Here is a 22,863-nt window from a genome sequence, read left to right on the forward strand (position 1 = left end):
TGATTTGAGTTGTCATTAATTGTTTGTAGCAAGTTTTCATATATAGTTCTCTGCTTGGGATTGAAATAAAAATAATTGACAAACTAATTATTTTTTTGATGTCTGACAGACAAATTAAAATGCTATATATAAAAGGAAAATGAAAGTTTAAAATGTACTCTGATGATAAAAGAGATTCAGTGTAAGTACTAACAAAACTTACAAGATAGACTTGAATATAGGGAGCTAGTGAGTTTGAGTGGGGACATCTAGATTGTATAATACTTTGGGGATTGCTTGTTTTTCTATTCTACTTAAGTACTTATTCCAGGAATTTAAGGCCCCTGATCTTATTCTCAGAAAATATTTATAAGGTAAAATGCCTGAAGACAAGAAAACTGTTCTCTATCTAGAAACAAACAGAGAAATCAGCAATAGCTGGATCTTTGGAGTTTGAAAAATAATGGATAGAGAAAAAAATCAAAAAATAATAAATACTAAAGTAGAAAGACTCATTCCAAGAAACTAAATGCCAACTAAACAAACATAAACCTAATCTTAACTCCTTTCTTTTAATAAAAAGTAGCTTTATTATTTTATATGCCCATAACTAGACTTTGTATAGAACAATTTTTACATACTAAATTCAATTTTAATAATTCCTAGTTAGAGAACTCAGTAAACCAGGGGGACTTTAAATCTAAATTTAAATTAGCATAAGCATTTAGCAAACTTCTTAATTTATCACATTTATCACCAAGAGGGGAATTGTCAATTATCCATATACCAAATTATATCATTACACTGCAGCTTTGGGACAGTTAATCATGAACTTTCAGTAATCATAATAACTAGTGAACATTTGGCAATCTGAGAGCAATAACATAAACAAGAAAGGTAATAGAATAAGAAGAAGAAAGGTTTCAAAGATGCTGGCAGGCAGCGAGCCACGCCATCTCTCCTGATTAAAGCAGAAAAGAAAAAAATAATAAACGAATTCATAGACAGACGCACATTAATATTCAATTCTTTTCACTGCTGAAGGTCTCTGGGTGGATGGACCTGTCCACTGACTAGGATATTTTACTTTGTAACTACTGGTATTTTCTTTTGAACAACAGAATACTGACAAGTAATTAGTGTATATCATCTCCTAATAAGTACATTGAATCCTAAATAATGTGCCATCCATGTAAGACAGCTGTAATAGGGTACCATTTCATATTTGTATTTATTGACAATATGAGATTCGTTACTTAAATCCTGTACACTGAAAATGTGCTTTGTATTAAGGGGGTCAAAAAGTATGAAGTCATTGTGTTTTTACCTCAGCTATTGTTATCGAATCTGGATACAAAGTGTGAACCAAATGATTGGCCAACATGAGGTAAACCAAGGCATCTTCATCTACTTGCAGTCCAAAATATTCATTGTAATCACCTGAAAAATCCTGACCTAAAGAATAGAAAATAATTATGCATATATTAGGTCAACATGCAAATCTTCACTCTGGATAGACTTACCCAGAAATGGATAGAGCATTTGTTACTGTCAGAAAGTGTAGTATGTTACCAACAGCAAATGTACTAAATAATTCCTTTTCAACTTTTAGAATGCAGATATTGGTGAAATTACTGTTTTTGAAAAAAATAGAAATTTAATTTACTTCAATTAAATTTTACAGCAGAAATATAATGTGATACAATACTGAAAAGTACTCTAGATTTTAAAATGTCAATATATTTTCTATCACATCAAAAATATACAGATATTAGTTTCTAAAGAATCTAATGACAGTCTTCTGAGATACAGTATGAGAAACACTATGAAACTATTTTTGTTATATTTAACATGTGCTTCAATTTTTTACAATAAAGATTTCCTATGACAAATGATTCACTTTCTATCACTTCTCCTAAATTCTAATGTTGTGACTTAAAGTATATTTAAGACTATCCGATTTACATTCTAGTCTCTTAATAATTTACTCTTATAACTACATAAAATCAGTGTTTAAATGCCACCTTCCCAGTTAATTCTTCTTCCTTCCCATCATCCCTCCCTTCTTTCCTTTCTTCTTTCTTTCTTTTTCTCTTTTTTCCTCTTTGTTTCTGTTTCTCTGTCTTTCCATCTTTTTTATGTTTTTCTGTTGTTTTTAGCCCTCACATCCCAGTTATTAAAGGAATCATAAGAAAAGATACAATGCAGGAAAACCACCAACCATCCTTCACATTAGGTTGAAAAAGGAAAAGTGATTTCTCCCCTTCATCTCTCAACTCCCACCCCGATCCCCACCAGTTTAAATTCCTAGGTTCCTTGATTGGGAGTACCATTGGCAAGGGAGCTGGTGAACAGAGGAGCCTTCAATCTGGCCCCTGTAAATCTCAGGAGAAAGGAGCCGCGGGCAGTCGGTGAAGCCAAAGTTTATGTGGTGGGTGTGTGAAGTGCTTGTTCACCTTGCTGTTGTGTATACAAGTTCCCAGGAAAACATCTAGCAGTGGAAGATGACCAGGTCAGAGCTACTAAAGCCTGGTCTATTACTATTGGACCATCTCTGAGGCAGTAAACTGATTCTCCAGGCCAATATAAAACTAAGGAAAAGTCTACAAGAACAATTCCAGAAGCTAGTGAGAAACAAGGGGCAGAAAGCTGTGGCACAAAAACACTGCGGGATTCTGGAAGACTGCAAATCCTTTCATTTAAGTCCGGGATCAGATCAAATCCACCTGCCACAGTCCATGTCCACAGATAACATTTCACTTTCAGCCACGAAAAAAAGCTGAGGAAAAAAGATGGCTCATTGGAACTTGAGCCCCAGTTATGTTCTTCAGACAGAAACTCCATTATTTACCCTTTTACCACCAAGAACCACAGTGCTTGGAAAACAAGGTGGTCCCAGTGGGAAAATGGTATTTAAGGGGACAACGTTCTATTTGTGTACACTGGAGCCACTGGACCCCCTAGGAAAAGCAGCTGGGTTTGTGTCAGGAAGCCCACCCCACCTCGCCCAATTCTAGGAAATGGGACCAAACTCTTGTCTGCAGGGCCATTCATTCATCCTTTGAAAAAAGGCTGGATTTAGACCTAGGGTTCCAGTTGGCTTTGCAAAAGGATCTGTGTTGATATATACAGGGCCTGATGGAGAAGAGCCTAGGTGGCCAAATGACTTGGGGAAAGGAACTTGGCCAGTAGACCTTGGAAAGGCAGCTGGACTTGACCCCTGTAGGCCAGTGATCCTTGGAAAGTTGGCTGGGTTTGGGGCTCCTGGCCCATAAGCTCTTGGTAAACTTACTGGGCTTGGGGCCTGGGGGCCAGACCTTGGAAGGGTACCTGGGTTTGAAGTCATTGTGCCGGAAGACCAAGAGAAGGCAATAGGGTTCAATCTTCCTGAACCTGTCCCCCCATGGAGAAGGATTGTCATTTACACCCGTTGGGCCATCCGGCCTTGAGAAGTGATCTGAATTAGGGCCTATTTTAATTAAGGCCAGAAGCCCTTAACCTGGGAGATGGATTTGGTTCTGGTAGACAATTTCTCACGAACTGTGACCAGAGACTATGGGGGCAGGTATTGTTGCCATGAAGGATGGGTTTGTACCCATGTAACCGGAAGCCTGGGGGAAAGTAGCTGCTTTCCCAAAGACCTGCTGCTCTTAGAATGGGAGCAAGATATAAGCCTTTTTTATGTAGTCGTTTTCGTTTGTTTGTTTTTTGTTTTATTTTTACTCGAATAATAAGTTCCATCATCAGGGTATATTTTAAGGTACAATAACAGGTGCTTTATTTCTCAAATGCTTTCATGTGTACATCTCAACCATAATTCAACTGCCACATTTCATTTTCTTTTGATATTGTTGTAATTTATTTTAAAATAACTGACATGGAGACAAGAGGGGAAAAATGAAGGAAAACGATGGAAAGGGTGACATTGTGCAAAAACACTGTACTCATAACCTGGCTTATAGGATTAGGACAACTAATAATTAAAAATAAATAAAACTAATATTTACTTGACAAAATATACACACTGGAGGTCCAAAATAAGGAACTGATATACTTGTCTACACTGAAGAAAATGCCAGTCAACTTTATTACATCCACCACATCCCAGTGTGTGTGTGTGTGTGTGTGTGTGTGTGTGTGTGTGTGTGTGTGTGTGTGTGTGTGTGTGTGTGTGTGTACTGATGTGTTTGAGGTTCTTTAAAATATGCTATTACATTCCCAAACAAATAACAGTAATATTATTCCAATCATCATGCTTTAGATTAGATTCTCCTCAACATTAATTATCTAATATCTATCTTTTGATCAAAATTTCTCCATTTATATTCCTTCCCAGATCCTGGCACCCACCAATCAAATTCCAAATTCTTAGGATTCATTTTGTTTTGGTAAAGAATTTTGAAGACAATGGTCCTTGGTAAGTGAATAATATAAATTTTTGTGTTATTTTTTAACCATGAAATAAGTATTTTCGATGTATTTTGACAAATTTCTTATTATTATGTTCACAAATTAAAACTTGTTTCTTAGGCTAATTATTTTAATCATAATTTTTCTTTTGTAGTATGTATCTTTTCCTCATGCAGTTTCAAGTTTTATGCCAAGTACATTGATGTTTAAAATACATATTCTCTTCACATAAAAGATGTAAAAGGTTCTTGTTTACATTTCCAAGTATTTTCGTGGATAGTTTTTCCTACTTTTTTCATTGTTCATGTTGCTGTTTTTATACTTTGAGTGTATAAACATGTAAGACATAGTTTTCTTAATTTTTTAAAACATTTATGTTAAAGCTACTATATTACTACCATGATATATTGCAAAGAAAATGATCTTGCTTTTATGGTGGAAGGTATTTACATATTACCTCTTGCCAAAAAAAATAAGCAATAATATAATAGGATAACTAAAAACAAATCTAATAGCAATGGTCATTATAGTTTCTATAATGTATCCTAAACCTGGATATTATCTCCTGATACACAAGTAAATAATAAAGATGTTAGCTTCTATTAATAAAAACATTAGGTTACATACCCATTCCATGGTGGTGATACAGCATGGATGTAACACCATCAAAACGAAATCCATCAAAACAATACTCTTCCATCCACCATCTTAGGTTTGATAATAGGAATCTTAGAACTTCCCAGCTAAAATATTAGACAAACAAATGTAGTTAATTGTGTTTCTTATTTCTATACATTCTTGGCTCAGAGAATTGATTAGAAGTATCAATCTAAGCGGGCGCCAGTGGCTCATGCCTATAGTCCTAGCTACTCAAGAGGCTGACATAGAAGGACTGTGGTTCAAATCCAGCCAGGGCAGGAAAGTCCGTGAAACTCATCTCCAATAAACCACCAGAAAACTGGAAGTGGCACTGTAGCTCAAGAGGTAGAGCACTAGCCTTAAGCTGAAGAGCCGAGGGACAGCACTCAGGCCCAGCGTTCAAGCCCCACGACCAACCAAAAAAAATAAAAATAAAAAAAAAGAAGTATCTATCTAAAAAAAAAAAAAAACCCACGATGTTCCAGGAAAATATTCAAAATCCAGGAATCAACTAATAAAACATTCAATTGTTTAGTGAAATTAGTTTTAAAAGGAAATTTATTAGTTACTTTTTTGTCATGAAATAACTTAGTGAAGAGATGATAGGAAAATAAATATTTTAAAGGAATCCCAAGAGAACAGACTGCTCTGTCCAATGTTGTGTGTTCATCAGCTACAATGGTTATTATCCTAGCAGCGTTTTAAAAAGTATGTAAATTATCTTTGAATTTTTACCAAGATTTTTCATTTAATACAAATCTGACCGAATATATACTTATATATTCAGTAGCAATGTACCTTCAATAATAGTCTGCTAAAAATATTCATGTTACAATTTTAAAAAGACATAATTCAGAATACAAAGCCAAAGATTAAAACAGAAACTTGATATTAGGCGATATTGTATTTGCCAGAGTGTGGTGGTTTTTTTTTTTTTTTGGTCCAGGTACTAAGGCTAGAACTCAGGACTTGTGTGCTGTCCTAGAGGGTTTTTGAAAAAGGCTAGAGCTCTTCCACTTGAGCCACGGCTCCATTTCTGGCTTTTGGTAGTTAATTGGTGATAAGAAACTCAAGGACTTTCTTGCCCTGGCTAGCTGCGAACCCTGATCATCAGACCTTAGCCTCCTGACCTGAGCCTCCTAGATTACAGGTATGAGCCGGGGCAGCAAGCTAGTCTAGGCTTTGTAGAGCTAAAAGGAAAGCTAAATGTTAAAAAGCAAATGCTCAAAAACAAGTTGTACAAACTGAAGAGCTGAATATCCACACATACAGAAGGAAAACAAAGAACTGTACAACTCAATTAAAAACACCACATGAAACAAAGCTATTTCGGACAACTAGAAGGAGGGCAGCATCAATTAGCATTTTCTTTAGTCATATAGCTATGCTTGAGTTCTCTATCTTATTATAACTGTGGTGTTAAGACTTTAATACTCCATTTAGTTTAATGACAAAGCTGTAAAAGTGTACACAAATCTTTAACCCAGTTGAAATTTGTAGATTTTTTTGAACCTTTCATATATTGAAGAGTAATCGAACATAACCAGAGAGTAAATCATCACAATCAACTCTGAAATTGTAAATTTAAACACCCAGAAAGATGAATGTTGCTAGTAATTAGCTGCTTTAAATAGGTGACTTTGAATTTGAAAAACTGAAACTTATGCTAAAGATAAAAATAAGGATAGAGTTCTAAGCAATCCAGTAGACAGAGGAACCATGAAGATCCGAATATTTAACGTTAAACCATGAAGATAAAATTTGCTTATATGTTTGTATTGATACTTATTTTCATTTATTATTTAAGGAATAAACATATTTAACAAAAAGAAATAAACACAAAGAGGCATACTATTTTTGATGTTTTCATTAGTAGGTTTTATATTTTTAGAGAAGTTTTGATTTAAGGAAAATGATAATGAATATATAGAGATAATCTTTTTGCTCTCTGTTCTCATGAATAACTATACTTTTTTAAACACCTGCTGGGTGAAAAATGTCAGCAAAAAATATATGCATATATTTTCATGTCAATGTAATTTGAAAACAATATTCTGAAAAGGACATACACAGTTTTCTAGTTTGGTCAGTGAACATAATGTACATTTTTCTTTCAAAAAGTAAACTGAAAGAAATGTCAGTCAAAAACACACCAGATTATCAATAATATTTGTTTAAATACTAAATATCCTGGATAGATAACAGGAAAATATGACTCTATAAATCAGATTATAAACTAACCCTGGCTTTGTCCTAACATGTACGATTGTTTTTGTGGCTTGCAGAAAATTTTATTTTATTTAAAAAAAAAATCTGAATCCTGTACATTCTATCTCTCCACATTCCCACTCACTGCATATTTTCTTATGCCTGCTATATGTACCCATTGATATTACCAACTTCAACTTATAGACATTCTCTGTCAATCTAACACAAATATCATGGGCTAGATATTGACTAGGTAGATACAAATTTGTAACATAGAAAAGGACAAAATCAAATGACAAGAAAATAATGCCCAATGATATTGTAATTTATTACAAACAGAAGAAGGAAATGATGTGAATTTAATAATAGAAAATAATGCATTCTCAATATCAGACAATGGATTAAATGCAGAGTTAATAAAAGCCCTACTGATTCCTATCATTAAAATATTTACCCTATTTTATATTTTACTAAGAGCAATAATACAACTATTTAATATATTAAAAGAAAAAGATCCATTTGAGTGTAATTGTGTTCAATCAATGTTTCACAAAAAGAAAAAAAACAAATCCATCAAATATTGAACTGATAGTATTAAATTTGTACTGTTATCAAAATAATCTGCCATTATATATTATCTCTAAATAGTTGTATAAAAGAGTTACCATTTAACAATCAGTTTGTGAATATAATGCATCTTGCGACCTCTCTTAACATTCCTACCCATCTTTCCCAATCCACTCCTTTCTCTCATTTATTAAAAATTTTTCAGGATATATATTGAATTTTTGGCCTCCTCCTCCTCCTCCTCTCCCCTCCCCCTCCCTTCCTCCTTCTCCTCCTCCTCCTCTTCCTCTTCCTCTTCCTCCTCCTCCTCCTCCTTCTTTTTGTCTACTCCTCTCCCCTATCCCCATTCTACCCATTTCAAGCACCCTTTTCCTGTGTCAATTTTGTTGAACTTTGCTTTCTGAAAAATTACACTATTTGAGTCCTCCCTTGAATCAATCCCATTTTAGTTAATATATTTGTTATATATTTGATACCATATAACATTCTTACTTAGAAACTAATTGTAGCTCTCACATACGAGGGAAAATACACAACCTTTTGCTCTCGAGCCTGATTTGCTTCACTTAATATTTTCCAAGTCCTTCTATGTATTTGCAAATGATACAAAATTATTATTTCTAATGGAGGAGTAAATTTCCATTGTGTGATAAGTATATATAACATTTTTTTGACCCATTCACCCATTGAGGGGCATCTTAGCCACACCTTGGCAGTGATGAACAATGCTGCAATGAACATGGCTGGGCTGGTGGCTTTACTCTACCTTGCTTTGGAATCTTTTGGGTAAATGCCCAGGAGTGGAATTGCTGAATCACATATTTTAGAAATCAATAATTTTAAAAAAGTAGTGTTCCCCATAAAAAATTGTAGAAGGATAAAGATATACAACAATTTAGAATATACTAAATAATCTAGATTTAAATTTGTGAATAACCAAAATTCAAAAACTATTTTAATCAAAATATTAAAAAATAGCATCAAGAGAAAAAAAACTGAATGCAAAATTTTAATGTTAGCAGCAAGTAGGTGAATGTTTAAAATAGTATGTCTGTAATAAAAGTAATTTTATAAAATTAGATTACTAGGAAACGTTATAGAAAAATCAACTTTATAAGGCTAGAATTTTAAATAACTAGCCTTCATTATGGATGAAAAATGAATTATCAGAGCTATATATTGAGAGAAACCACAAACTCACACACACACAAAAATACATTACAATCTTTGTGCTCCAAAGATTTTGTTAGTTATAAACACCTGAGGTGTGACATCTGCATATGAAAAATAAATGGATTATATATTTTCAAGGCACAATTCAGAACTCACAGATGAAAACAGGTTGACAAATGTTATGCTTTCAGTGGAATGAAGAAGCAGAATTTTTTTTTTTACAACAAGTAAATATGAAACTTCAAGCCACCTCTAGAAAATTTCACTAGAAGACTCAAGACTAGAAAACTCAAGATATGCTGTACTCATGCTAACCATGCTTTATTACAGGGTAAGACTACAGAGGAAAAGTAGCAAGGAAAATAACTCAAGGGGAAAAGTTCAGAAGGAATCTAGATGCTAAGTTATAAGAACCCTGTCCTGATTCTTTCCATCAGGAAAGCTCACTCAGTTTCCAGGGATTCATTGGATAATGGAGACCAGGCACTCTCTGCCTTGATATACAATCAAGCCCAGACCCTCTGTCAGAAAGCAAGTGTTCAGCATACTTACACTGTTTTTACAGAGATATGAAACAGAAAGAACATAGTTCTATGTAAGAACTTTCTAAAATCTATGTTTATGGCCACTGGCCAAGGCAAATCTTGTAGTGAGGCGCTTTTTTTTTTTTCTTCAGGATAGCAGTCTTAGTCATGTAACATTTATTTTTTTTCCTTCATAAAAGCAGACCTAATTCTATAATTATAAAATACTTAGTGATTTAGGTTTCTTAAGAGAGAAAAAATAATCATTTTATCTCAGAGATTCTCAAAAGCAAGCTAAAGAATCTTAAATATGAATTCAAAATCCCAATAGTGGAAAGACACTTGACTGAGGTACATTGTTTTGAACCTAATTCCAACAGCTACACTGGATAATGAAAAATATTATATCATATATTATTGAACTACTTCATTGAATCTAAAATGTGGAGGGCACGAACAAGCTTAAGGATCATGTCACCAGTGAAAATATAGATTAAGATGTCCAATACTACTACCATAGTTTTCACATTCAGCACTCATCAGTTCTACTTTTCATCATTCAGGAATTAGGAAGAGGAGTTATGATGAATTCCAAATCACTGCTGCATTAAAAATATTGCTCAGGATATCTCTAGTAATAAATGAACTGAATCATCTCAATTGAACAGTTTGCCTTGAATCAAAGAATGAAAATGTCTAACAAAGGGTACAATAAAAAAGGCAATTTATTCTTTCTACTGCAAAATGTCATCAGAGCCCATAATACAGTTGATATATCCAGTTGATTAGAGGCCCATAAAAATATACAGAAGAATTACAAAAAAAGAAAAAAGTATTACTTTGGTGGGTTTCAACAGACAAGGCAAGATGTCAGATTTATTCTATTGACTATGATTTACAAACAACTGAGAAACTTAATATCCAAAAAATTGAGAGAGCTAGCTATTATCTTGCAGATAATTATGATAAACAAACCAGCAAAAATGTAACAACAACAAATAACAACATACCTCACTGTCAACATGAAAAAGTTTGAGGATACCTTAATCATTTGTTTCATAATTCAAACCATTAATTTTCTTGATCCATTCATGTACAGAGGGGAATCTGGGATGATTCCGTATCTTAGCTATGGTAAATAATACTCCAATGGACATAATTGTGCTGGTAGCTTTAGGGTGGCCATGTTTGTTGTCAATTAGGTAAATGCCTAGGAGTGGGATTTCTGTGTTACAGGGGAGCTCTATGTTTAGCCTAATGAGAAATCTCCATACTGCTTTCCAGAGTGGTTGATCAAGTTTACACTTCCACCAACCGCGAAGTAGCATTCCCCTTTGGCCACATCCTTGCCAGCATCTGTTATTAATCGTTTTCTTGACAATGGCCATTCTAACGGGGGTGAGGTGGACTCTCAATGCTGTTTTGATTTGTATTTCTTTTATGGCCACGTATGTTGAACATTTCTTCCTGTGAGTATTGGTGATTCTTATTTCCTCTTCAGAGAAGTCTCTCCTGAAGTCTTTAGCCACTTATTAATGGGGTGGCTATTTTTTTAAGGATTTGTTTTGGGGGATTTAATTTTTTGAGCTCTAAGTATATTTCAGATATGAGGTCCTTGTCTGTTGTATACCTAGTGAAGATCTTCTCCCAAACAGTGGGCATTCTATTTATGTTGCTAGCTATGTCCTTTGTCAAACAGAACTCTGCAGTTTATTGCAATCCATTTTCCAACCTTTCTTTGATCTGTTGTTTCTGGGTCTTAGCCCAAATGGTCCTCAGTAGATGAATGGATCAAGAAAATGTGGTATACATATACAATGGGATTCTATGCTTCATTAGAATGAATGACATTGCCCCATTTGTAAGGAAATGGAAAGACTTGGAAAAAATCATATTAAGTGAAGTAAGCCAGAGGCTTACTTAACATATGTCTAAGGTAGTTCAAGCAGAGGATCACAATAGCTCAATAGCTATGAACACATGACCATACAAAATGATGCTAATTGAAATGAACTCTAAGATATGAAACAAGAGTTGTGTGTGTGTGAGTGTGTGTGTGTGAGAGAGAGAGAGAGAGAAGAGAAAGAGAGAGGTAGAGAGAGAGGAAGAGAGAGAAAGTATACTATTTGCAGTTATTTTTTTCCTTTTGATTTATTTTTCTTTGTTTTATATCCTTGTTGTCACTGTTTTTTATTTCAGGCCCTTTGTCTTATTTATCTGATTTGGGGAAGGGAAGAGGAATCACAGAAATGGTGAGACAAAGAACAAAGGGTGATCCAATGCAACAACAACACTCACTAGATACAACTTGAGCAGGAGAATAGCTGGGGGGTTAGGGAAACAGAAGAAAATGAGGGAGGGGGTTACAATGCTTAACAGGAATTGCACTCATATCCAGCTGCAACTCCCTTGTATATCACCTTTACAATAAAATAAAAAAATAAAACTACTAATACATAATTTGGGAACTAATAATGTGGACAGTTGACTGATTTGCTCAATGTCATTTAATTTTCATGAAGCAGAAAAAATTCTTTATAGAAAAAGACATTGAAATGAATCTGAATTTCTTATGCTTATTAGCTACTCTATGTAAATCATATTTACATCTATACTAGATGTGAGTCATCTAGTATAGAAGCTGAAAGCATTGACAATATATACCTATAAGAAATTGTAGCAATCAAACTAATCAGGGCTGTGGTTGGTTTGGTAGTTTGAAATATTCAACCTATAATCAAGTAATAAGTACTTAATAAGAAAATTTTTGTCACACAGAGATATTCCTAATATTAACATTGTAGAAAATACTCTTACAATCAAAAATAGTTGATTGTCTCACATTCTGCCAATAAACTTTATAATGAAATAAAACACAGCCAAATTTTCTTGGCAAGAAAGTGTAATCAGTTATAATGACAATTATTTAATGAAATTACATTTTGTAATCCAAGCCTGTTTTGCAAATGTTCTATTTATTTGTGGTTCAGAACAACCTCTGAGATTTTCAAAACACACAACCTAATTCTTCAGATATTGTTAAAGCTTCTAGAAGGAATTACTAAACTGGGGCAAAAGTTCAAAAGATGGTATGATTGTTTTGGTTATTCCATGGTGACTGAGACCAAAGTGCTATGAAACAGTATGACATAAAACTATGAAGTAAAACCTTCCATGTTTCTATCTGGGTTTCCCTTAGGGTAACAGAAGATATAAAAACAAAAACATTTAAATACAAATTGTATTTATGATCTACATAGACTAATTTGTACTAGCAATTGAAATATTTAATTTTCAAATGCATCTTCAAAAATATAATGATATCTGAATGATACCAAATCAAGATAATTGTTATTAAGCTACATATTTTTCTAAAGTAGCCTGGAATTTAATTACTTGTGCATGCCACATATATGTTTTAAAGTATCATGATTGATGGAAGGTGTTGAGAATGTATCTGTTAATGATAAATACACATTAACATTTTCATTAAGTTGAAAGCATAATATAGGGGTATAAACAAATTATAAATACTAACAAAATATATTGTTACAAGAGTGATTAAAATTATAAAACAAAACTAGTCAATAGTCATTCAAACCTGTAATCCTAGCTATTCATAAGGCTCAGCTCTGAGAATTCTGATTCAAAGGCAGATCAGGCAAGAATGTCCTTGAGACTTTTATTTCCAATTAATCCACAAAAGACCAGAAGCAGAGGTATGTTTCAAATGGTGGAGCATCAGCATTAAGTGAAAATGCTGAGTGACAGCACCCAGGCCAAGTTCAACTCTGAATACCAGCGCTGTATATCTATATCTATATCTACCTCTCTCTCTCTCTCTCTCTCTCTCTCTCTCTCTCTCTCTCTCTCTCTCTCTATATATATATATATATATATATATATATATATATATATATTTGCAGGAGAGAATACTAAAGTATTGAAAAAGTAACTGTTATATTTACATGAGGGTGGGTGGGAAGTGCTAAATTTCTGAGAAGTCACATGAAGGTTGAGATCTATATCATAACTGTATACATCATGGAAAATTAACTTGAAGTTCACAGTCTTCCTGAATAGTCTATACATGGATGCCATTCTTGACACTACAGGTTAACATTGTCTTCCTAATTTAACTGAACACTATAGAGGTAGGAACTATGCCCTAGATTATTTTGATTCATTTTAACCCAACTGACATTAATTAAATTAATCATTAACACAGAAAGCTAAAAACCACAAAATCATCCAAAGCAGTAAACAACACATTTAAACCAATATTTTCTAGCTAACAAGTACTGTTCAAGCTAGGTATCAGTGGATCACACCTGTAATCCTAGCTAGACAGGAAGCTTATATATGAAGGATTGAGGTTCTAAGACAGGCCAAACAGAAAAATCCTTGAAACTTTCATCTCTAACAAACTACTCAACAAAAGCTGGAAGTAGAGTTGGGACTCAAGTGGTACACAACTAGCTTTGAGTGAATATATATACACATACATCTAAATGTATGTGTATAAATATTCAGATATATTGCTATAAGAAATGGAAATTAAAAAATATGTCACTGGAATAAATGAAACATAAGCAATGGCTGTCAAAGTAATAGATACCTAAAAAATAGCTCAGTAATTAATGTGATGTAGAATTTAGAGAGCTAATTTCATGAAGGAAACTAAATAAATTACTTAGAACAGTTGAATAAAAGATTATCTTCATCCCTTTTCCCTACAGTTTATAATCCCTGCTTAGGGACCTTTTAGAACATGTTTACCACTAGAAAAAGTTAAATTACTAAACTCCACTAATCTTTCTTCCTTATTAATGCATGAATTTATGTATTAGAGATTTTTAACACACATGAGCATTCATGCAAACATACACCTCAATTTAAAAGAAAAGTAAAATGTCCAGCCTCTAGTTAGAATAAGTTCAAATTGGTCTGTATATATAAAATGTACATTGGAATATGAATGCTTATGATTAAACATTGAAAATTTTCCCAAATGTTATATAAAGCTCTGGTGAGAACAACAAAAAGAAGAAACCATAAAAACATCAGTATCCTTAAGGAATTATCAGCTTCTTTTTGTTTGTTCTTATTATGAATTTTGCATTTGCACATTGCTGCCTAGAATTTCAAAAGGTTTGTCAATGATTAATTTAAGAATGTACCCATGTTGCCAAGATATTGCTGAGATATTTTTACATAGATACAGATATATGTATAGATATTACGGAGAAACTAATGGGAAAAATAGACCTTCCAATATGTAGGAATGTTACAAATAAGGAAACGAGCAAACAGTACCAAATGATTACTGCACTCTAATATATATTAGTCAATTTCAGATTCCTTACCCACAGATCATATGAGAAGCAATAATGTGTGTTTTATCAGAAAATCAAATTGCTGATTATTTGAAAGTTAAAAATGAATTTAAAGAACTTAAATATATATTATATAAAATATGTATTAAATATTATAATACATGTTAAATGCTAGACTTTATCTGAGGGCTTTCCTGGATTAGTTGTATGTGATTCATACAATTATCCTCCAGACTACACATACAAGGGCTGGCACTGTCTTCATGTGATACATAGGGTCTCACACTATGTCATAATCAGTCAATTCTAGTGTTGTACAGTAAGAGAGATCATAAAAAAATATGTGATGGAATATATATGTAATGGATATTACAGAATTTCAATAAAAAATCCTTACAAATCAGGCAGCAATAATCCATAAATGCTTTAAATGTATAATTATATTCAATTTTTTCATTGTATCTTTGGTAAAATATATTATTTTATTCTACCATGGTAAGGTTTCCATTTGAGACTGAGAAATTAAATTAAAATAAGACAAATTAAAAGATGATCCAGGTCTTCAAAACTTAATGAAAACTCAAAGTAACAAAATCTTAATATGTATTTTGTTGTTGTTGCTGCTCCTTGGCTTTCCTTTGCTGGTTAATGATCTGTTAGTTAAATTGAAAGCTCTGAATTACCACAGGAATCTTGATGAGAATTGTAGTAAAACCTTCAGACTTGCTTCTTGAGAGACCTTTTGCTCAAGAATGCATGTTTATAATGTACCAAGTATCTTCACTGTTAATATTGTTGATTCTAGTGGCCAAATCTATTTTAGAAAGAAATTATTTCAATTTGGAGTTACAAACCGAAAAACTCTAAGTAGAAGCTCAGATAAATCAAACACTCTCACTTTTCACTAACACAGAAACATGATTCAAAATCATTCAATCAGTTCCATGAAGGATATAGATGAGGGAAAAAAGGAATAAAATGGACGTAGAAAGTCAATAATGATAGTAAATGGAAGAGAATAAAACAATTTCATGAAGAAATAGAAATGTCCAGAAAACAATAGATATGAACAACATTTAATATTGCTGTGGAATATTAACTCACTTTCTCATAATTGGATGACTTTTTCCAATTATTATAATGTCACATCAATTATCAGGCCTATTGATTCAAATTCCTGATTACTTTTTCCTTAGAGCAAGAGCAATACTAACTATTCTTGGTGTGTCTACCTCTTCCTGTTACCATCAAAGCTCACAATTCTTTGACTTTTGATTTAGCAAGTTAATCAACAAATTATTTCAAAGATGCTTTGTTTACTATACTTGTTAGTGTTTGGCAATTGACTGAAAATAAACTGAAAAATGCATCACTTTTAAAGATGAAAGAGAGGAAGATCTAGTTGAAGACAAATGCTTGCTTATGAAAAACGTTGTCATATTTATAGATAAAAGACCTATATTTGTTTCTCATAATTCATAAACATTTCATAAGGAAAAAATCTTTGAAGCTTTCTGATCTAATTAAAACAAGAAAAGAAAGTGATTTTGATAAATTGGGAGTGTTATTATATATCTGTTGTGGGTTTGGTTTTTGTTTTTGTGATTTTTTTTTTTTTTGGTAGATAAATGAATTGTGGCCCAGACACGGTAGGTACACCAAGCAGGGAACAATAGCTTCCTAAAACTCCAAAGCTTGTTGATATCACTTGTGATTATAGGGGCATATACTTGAACTGTACCATTTTTCTCTTCAGTGGTGACCACTGTGGAAGCACACTGGCTCAGAGGTCGGCAGGGTGCTTTCAAGTTCAGTTTTATAATTTTGAAGAACTGGATTGTTGAAAACTGATAAGTTCCCAATTTAGTCTGTCAAAAACATGAAAGTGGTCTGCCACTCTACTTCAACAAAAATCTTCCTTCTTTAAACACAGCAGGGAGGTTAACATAATGATCTTCTTCAAAATTGGATTGAAATTAAATGACTGATTTCAAGACTTTGACCAAATGTTTTGGAAAAGGAAAATTATCTCCATGGTACCCTTGATGGATATTTAAAAATACACTATCCCTAAAGAATGATATTTCTCCCTGTATCTTTATCTCCAAATTATTCAAGTGTCTAAAAGACAGAACAACAGAAGTCTTAACCTACTGGAAATATTTTGATGCGACTGAAATTTTCAAGTGTAAAACAGCTAACAAGAATGTAGGAATGTATTTCTATACTGGACAATTGCTAAGATTTCTGACTAAAATATAACATGAAGTCAGAATTTGTCTGGTATATTACATTCCACTCAGACTCTCACATTTAAGGGGGATACTGACAACTCCAAGTTTGTTAATAAATAAGAATCTGAAACCATGTAATGCAATAGGAAAAACAATTGGGGGAAAATGAAAATACACTCTCTGGAAATAGAAACTACCACAGGGTATAAAACTCAAATGCACACTACATAGAAAAGTGATTGGATCTGCTTTGTGAGCTTCCATGAGTAACAAATTGATAGACAGACTTTGAACTCAATATAAAAAAATATATATGGAAAAGGTTACTTCACAAGGCAAGCTTCAAAGTACTGGAGATATTCAAGGTAAGGAGAATTAGGAATTATGAAGAAATACTAAGAATTAAACTATGACACTGAGTCCTTTCAAAGTCCTAAATTTTCTAGATGAGAATGTACCACAAGACAGCTCCCAGATTTATAAGAAAATTTCAGAGGAAGGTAAATAGCAGCATAGGGCCATAACAATACATTGTGACTGAAATCCATATAACTTGGCATCACCTACAAATACTTCCTTGAAGGAGAATGATAAAAATAATCTGTGCAAAGATTAAATTAGTAAAATCAATAATAAAGAAAAAAATTAAAGAAAATATTTTGAGAAAAGAGCAGTGAGATGCATGATTACCAGTAAAAAGCAAACAAACCCAAAACAATCATCATTGATCTTTTTTAAAATATATATTTACTGTAGGGCTGGGAATGTGGCTTAGTGGTAGAGTGCTTGCCTAGCATGTACAGACCCCTGAGTTTGATTCCTCACCACCATATAAAAGGAAAAAGCCAAAAGTGGTGCTGGGAATTACACTCAGGGAGCTTTTTTGCTCAAGGCTAGCACTCTAACACTTTGAGCTACAGTGTTACTTCCAGTTTTCTGGTGGTTAATTGCTCCGGCCGGCTTTGAACCACAATCCTCAGATCTCAGCCACCAAAGTAGGTAGGATTACAGGCATGAACCACCAGTTGCCAGCTTCATTTAGTTACCATTTTTTGACATCTGTAGAATTGTAGTTCAAAGTCAGTCTGGGTAAGACAGTCTATGAGACACTTACCTCAATTAACAACCAAGAAGCTGAAAATGGAGCTATTCCTCAAGGGTTAGAGATCTAGCCTTGAGTAAAAATACTCAAAAGACAATGCCTAGGCCCTGAGTTCAAGCCCCAGGCTCATCAAAACAGAAAACAAACAATAAAACATCACACTACCAATATGTAACATTCACTCTAAAATACAGACTTCACCAAAGTTTTACACAACCATACATAAATAGATTGATAGATACATACATACATACAACATATTTACATACATATATACTTACAGATACACAGATACACATCCATTTTTCAAGGTATTTTGTATACATGTAATATAGAACTCTTTTTTCATGCATATCTTTAAAGCTAAGTGTCTTATTTGTGCAGTTGAGAACAAAAATTACTGCATTAGCTACAAATTTGATTGTGTTAACAGTAACAAACTATTAAATCACCTATATATGTAATTAACAAACATTTGGATTTTAGATGTGATATGCATACAAATAAAATGCATACAACACATGCATAAAATGGTGGGAAATTACACTCTAGTTGATATTTATATGAGCTAATTCCTATCTACAAGGAGTTGAAATGTAAGAACTTACATTTTAAAAAAATGAATCTGAATGCCATCTTCTACAAGATGCTAATACAGCCTGCATAAAGAACTAAGTTTTACTCTGATTTGTTCCCAGTATCTCTGAACTACCTAGGTTTGTGCTCAAATAGCTTCAAAGGTTTGTTTCTTAAGATAACTTTCTAGACACCAGCGGGTTTTTAATACAAGTGAAAATCTTCAGCACAGCAGGGGGAAAGCCAAATATAGAGAAGACAAAGAAGAGAACCATGAGAGCAAACCACAGCTATACTTTTTCTGACACAAACACAAATCATTCCCTGCCTTGGAAACTTGCTTTCCCTTGTGTTAGAGTATGTGAGGATAAAGGAGAAAGAAGCACAGAAGTAAAACAGAATATACAGAATGTTCTATGGCTGCATTAATGAGAGGTAATCTCAGGTCATTATCAATTCAGAGATGACGAAGAATTTCTTTTCCTCAAAGTATTTGGTCTTGAGTGAGTTTTATTTTTCTATTGGTATGATCTTTTAATATTTTATACTTAGATTCCTTGTAAAAATTTGAATTTATATGTTTGAATTAAAAAACGTAGAGACAGGGCTGGGAAGCTGGCTCAGTGGTAGAGTGCTTGCCTCACATGCATGAGGCCCTGGGTTCGATTCCTCAGCACACATAAAGCAGAAAAAAGTGGGAAGTGGCACTATAGCTCAAGTGGTAGGGCACTAGCCTTGAGCTGAAGAGCTAAGGGTCAGCACCCAGGCCCAGAGTTCAGGCTCCACGATCAACAAAAAAACAAAAAAATACAACAACAACAAAAAATTGTAGAGACAACTTATCACATGTCTGCTAAAATTGAAAAGCAGTAACATAAAAACCATGAACTAGTCATTTCTGTGGTTTGCAGTTATGTTTTTCAAATACCATACACATTTATGAACAAATGAATATTTGGAATCTACAATGGAAAGGAAGAAAAGAAGAGAACAAGACCAAAATAACAATAAAAAAACAAAAACAGTGCCTGAAAAAAGAAGGTTGCCTGATAAAACATTGAAAAGCTGTTGGTAAAAACCATCTGTTCTAAACAAAGCAGTGTTTTCTTAGAATAAAAATATAAATACTGAATCAGGTTGTGCTTTCTAGTACTAAAAACAACAGTAAGTAAAGCTCCATTTTTCTAAAATGTGAATTGTAAGAATTGGGAGTTGATCAAAAGAAAGAAAACTGGGGGATTTTAATGAAATAAACAATTTAAAAAGTGACAAACATCTCTCAGTAAGGGTCCGAGAATAGCTCAGAAATAGCAGAGCCTGAATGTCAAAGCAAACCTGACCTAAAATCATTCCATCTCCTAACTCACCTTATTATCATACTTGTAAAGGAGGAGGAGGAGCAACTGAACAGTAACAAGTAACAAGCATGTAATTATTAAATACATACTTGCTCACTAATCAATGGAATGTCTCTTAGATAAGATCAGAAGAAATATGTCTTGAACATTTAAAACATGCACATGGAAAGAAAATCACACATTTTTACTATTGATTTAGCTAGTAAACAAAGAATAAAAAGAAAATATCAAGGACAAACATTCCAGGGAGTATGAGTTTAGGCTCATACTTAAGAAGGAATTTTACATGGGAGAGTAGTAGCACCCTAAGATATGTATCAGATATTCTCTGACTAAAATAGCAAATAAAGCTTGGCACTGGTGGCTCACGCCTATAATCCTAGCTACTCAGGGGACTGAGATCTGAGGATTAAGGACCAAAGCCAACCTGGGCAGGTAAGTCCTTGGGACTCTTATCTCCAATTAACCACCAGAAAACCAGAAGTGGTGCTGTGGCTCAAGCCTTGAGCTAAGAGCTGAGGGAGAAAGTGCCAAGGCCCAGAGTTCAAGCACCATGACCAAACAAAAACAAAAACAAAAAAACAAACATACAAACAATACTTTTGGTAATTTAAAACATTTAAAAGATTATTTCTATTAAATAAAGATAGTAAGTTTATTTGTTTTTAAAGACTAATGCAGAATAAAGTAGTATACACAAATAAGATTTCAAAGTAAGCCTCACTGCAAAGCAGTTAACAGGCCTGGGAATATAGCTCAGTGTAAGAGCACTGGCCTAGTATGTGTAATGTCCTGGGTTCAGATGTGGGGAGCAGTAGGGGAGGGACAGAGAACAAGAATAGATGATAGCTCATTTTCAATTATTAACACAACCTTTAAAAATTTATCACTTTTACCAGAAATACTTTGAAGTTAACATTTTGTTTTTTCTTGACAACTTAAATATAAATTGTGAACATAATTTGAAGCTTTTTTTTAATGATTCAGGCTTATTATGATCAATTATTACAACACAGTGCAGGCTAATGATGCCCAGAGGGACACTTAAGTGTACAGACCTGTTCGCTACTGCACCTAAGTGGCCTGACATTGCTGTGCTTTCAGTTCTGCTTTCTGACCTTGGTAGCTATTTGCTCTTTACTGTTATTCTCAGAGGTGACATCTCAATTCTGTTAGCTGTTGATTATAATCCGTCATTTTGGCAACTTGTACTTCCATTAAAAACAAAGAAAGAAATGAACAAACAAAACAGGTTAGCTTGCTTTAACAAAAATTAGTATAAGCCAGGTGTAGGTATCTAATGCCTCTAGTCTTACCTACTCAGGTGGCTGAGATCTGAGGATCATTATTTGAAGGCAGCCCAGGCCGAAAAATCCTATGAAACACTCAACTCCAATTAACCAGGAAAAAGCTGGAAGTGGAGGTGTGGCACACAACACAGAACTTCAGTCTTGAGCAAAAAGCTAAGAGACAATGTCCAGGTCCTGTGTTCAAATCCCACCTAACCCTCCATCCCCCCACACAATAGTATTAGACCATAATACACAAAGAGCCATAATTATTATGGCACATATATTAGCTCATGCAAAATTGTTGTTTCTATCCTTTTTGTTTCAGAGGAGTAAGCTAATAAATTTTCTCAGAAGATGATTATGAAAATGGTATTATAATGATGATGATGATCACAATTACCACAACTATAAATAAGATATTGGGAAAAGTATGTTAATGAATCTTCACAACCTTAGAAGGAAGACAAGTGATAATCTTATTTTACATAGGAAGAATTCAGTTTGAAAATAAGTAGTTTACTATCTTACTGCTAGTGAGTGGTGAATGTAGGCTTATACCCATTCTGTATCTTCTAGACAAGTTCAGTACTATATTTACAATTTGTACAATTACAACTTCAATATAAGATGTTAAAAGTTAGCCAGGTGTGGGTGGTTCACGCCTGTAATCCTAGCTACTCAGGAGGCTCAGATCTGAGGATTTGGGTTCAAAGCCAGTCAAAGCAGGAAACTCTGTGAGACTCTTATCTCCAATAAGCCACTCAGAAAACTGAGGTGATGCTGTGGCTCAAGTGGTAGAGCTCTGGCCTTGAGCTGAAGAGCTGAGGGATAGCCCCGAGGCCCAGAGTTCAAGTCCCATAACCGACCAAAAAAAAAAAAAAATCAAAAGCTACTGATTATTAACAGTGCAGACATCCTCAATAAACCTAAATTTTGTTTTATTGGGCATTTAAAACTAGGGTAATTTTATTTAAAAGTGGGGATTTTAATTTAAGTGAAAAGTGCTTTATAGTCCATATTTTCACCTAGAAATAGCAGACGGTACTTGATTAATGACAGCTACCTTGGTCAGGGCCTGTTTTGGACAGCCTGTTACCTACTAGCTGCTGTGTCCTTACTATATTCTTAATTAAAAATCTGAAAATACACAATGGTATTTTACTCATCGATTACAAAGAATGATAGTGTACTATTAGGAAATGCCTGGAAAAAATCACGTTCAATGAAGTAGGTCGGACCCTGAGAGACAAAGGACCCATGTTTTCCCTTATATGGGTAAGCTTAAATTTAGCTTATAAACCTAAAAGTAAATGTGTTGTATATCCAAGTATATACAAGTGTGTTAACTGAAATATGGTAGATTCAAGGGAAATTTCAAATTGTGTAATTCTTTACAAAGGCAAAATCAAAGTTCAGCAAACTAAAACACAAGGAAATTAGTACTCAAATGGGGCAGGAAGAGGTC

General features: G+C 33.7%; 1 protein-coding gene across 1 annotated transcript in view; it reads right to left on the minus strand.

Moving 5' to 3' along the window:
• The window catches only part of Gbe1 (1,4-alpha-glucan branching enzyme 1), a 207,432-nt gene that overhangs the window by 63,614 nt on the left and 120,955 nt on the right, over positions 1-22,863 (minus strand). The window contains exons 8-9 of the mRNA XM_042676802.1: positions 5,017-5,132; positions 1,307-1,434 (exon numbers count right to left, since the gene is read on the minus strand). Of these exons, the coding sequence (XP_042532736.1) occupies positions 1,307-1,434; positions 5,017-5,132 (244 nt within the window). The remainder of the gene's footprint in view (positions 1-1,306; positions 1,435-5,016; positions 5,133-22,863) is intronic.

Source organism: Dipodomys spectabilis, unplaced genomic scaffold, assembly GCF_019054845.1.
Source record: "Dipodomys spectabilis isolate Male_0828 unplaced genomic scaffold, ASM1905484v1 ptg000032l, whole genome shotgun sequence".
Lineage (NCBI taxonomy): Eukaryota > Metazoa > Chordata > Mammalia > Rodentia > Heteromyidae > Dipodomys > Dipodomys spectabilis.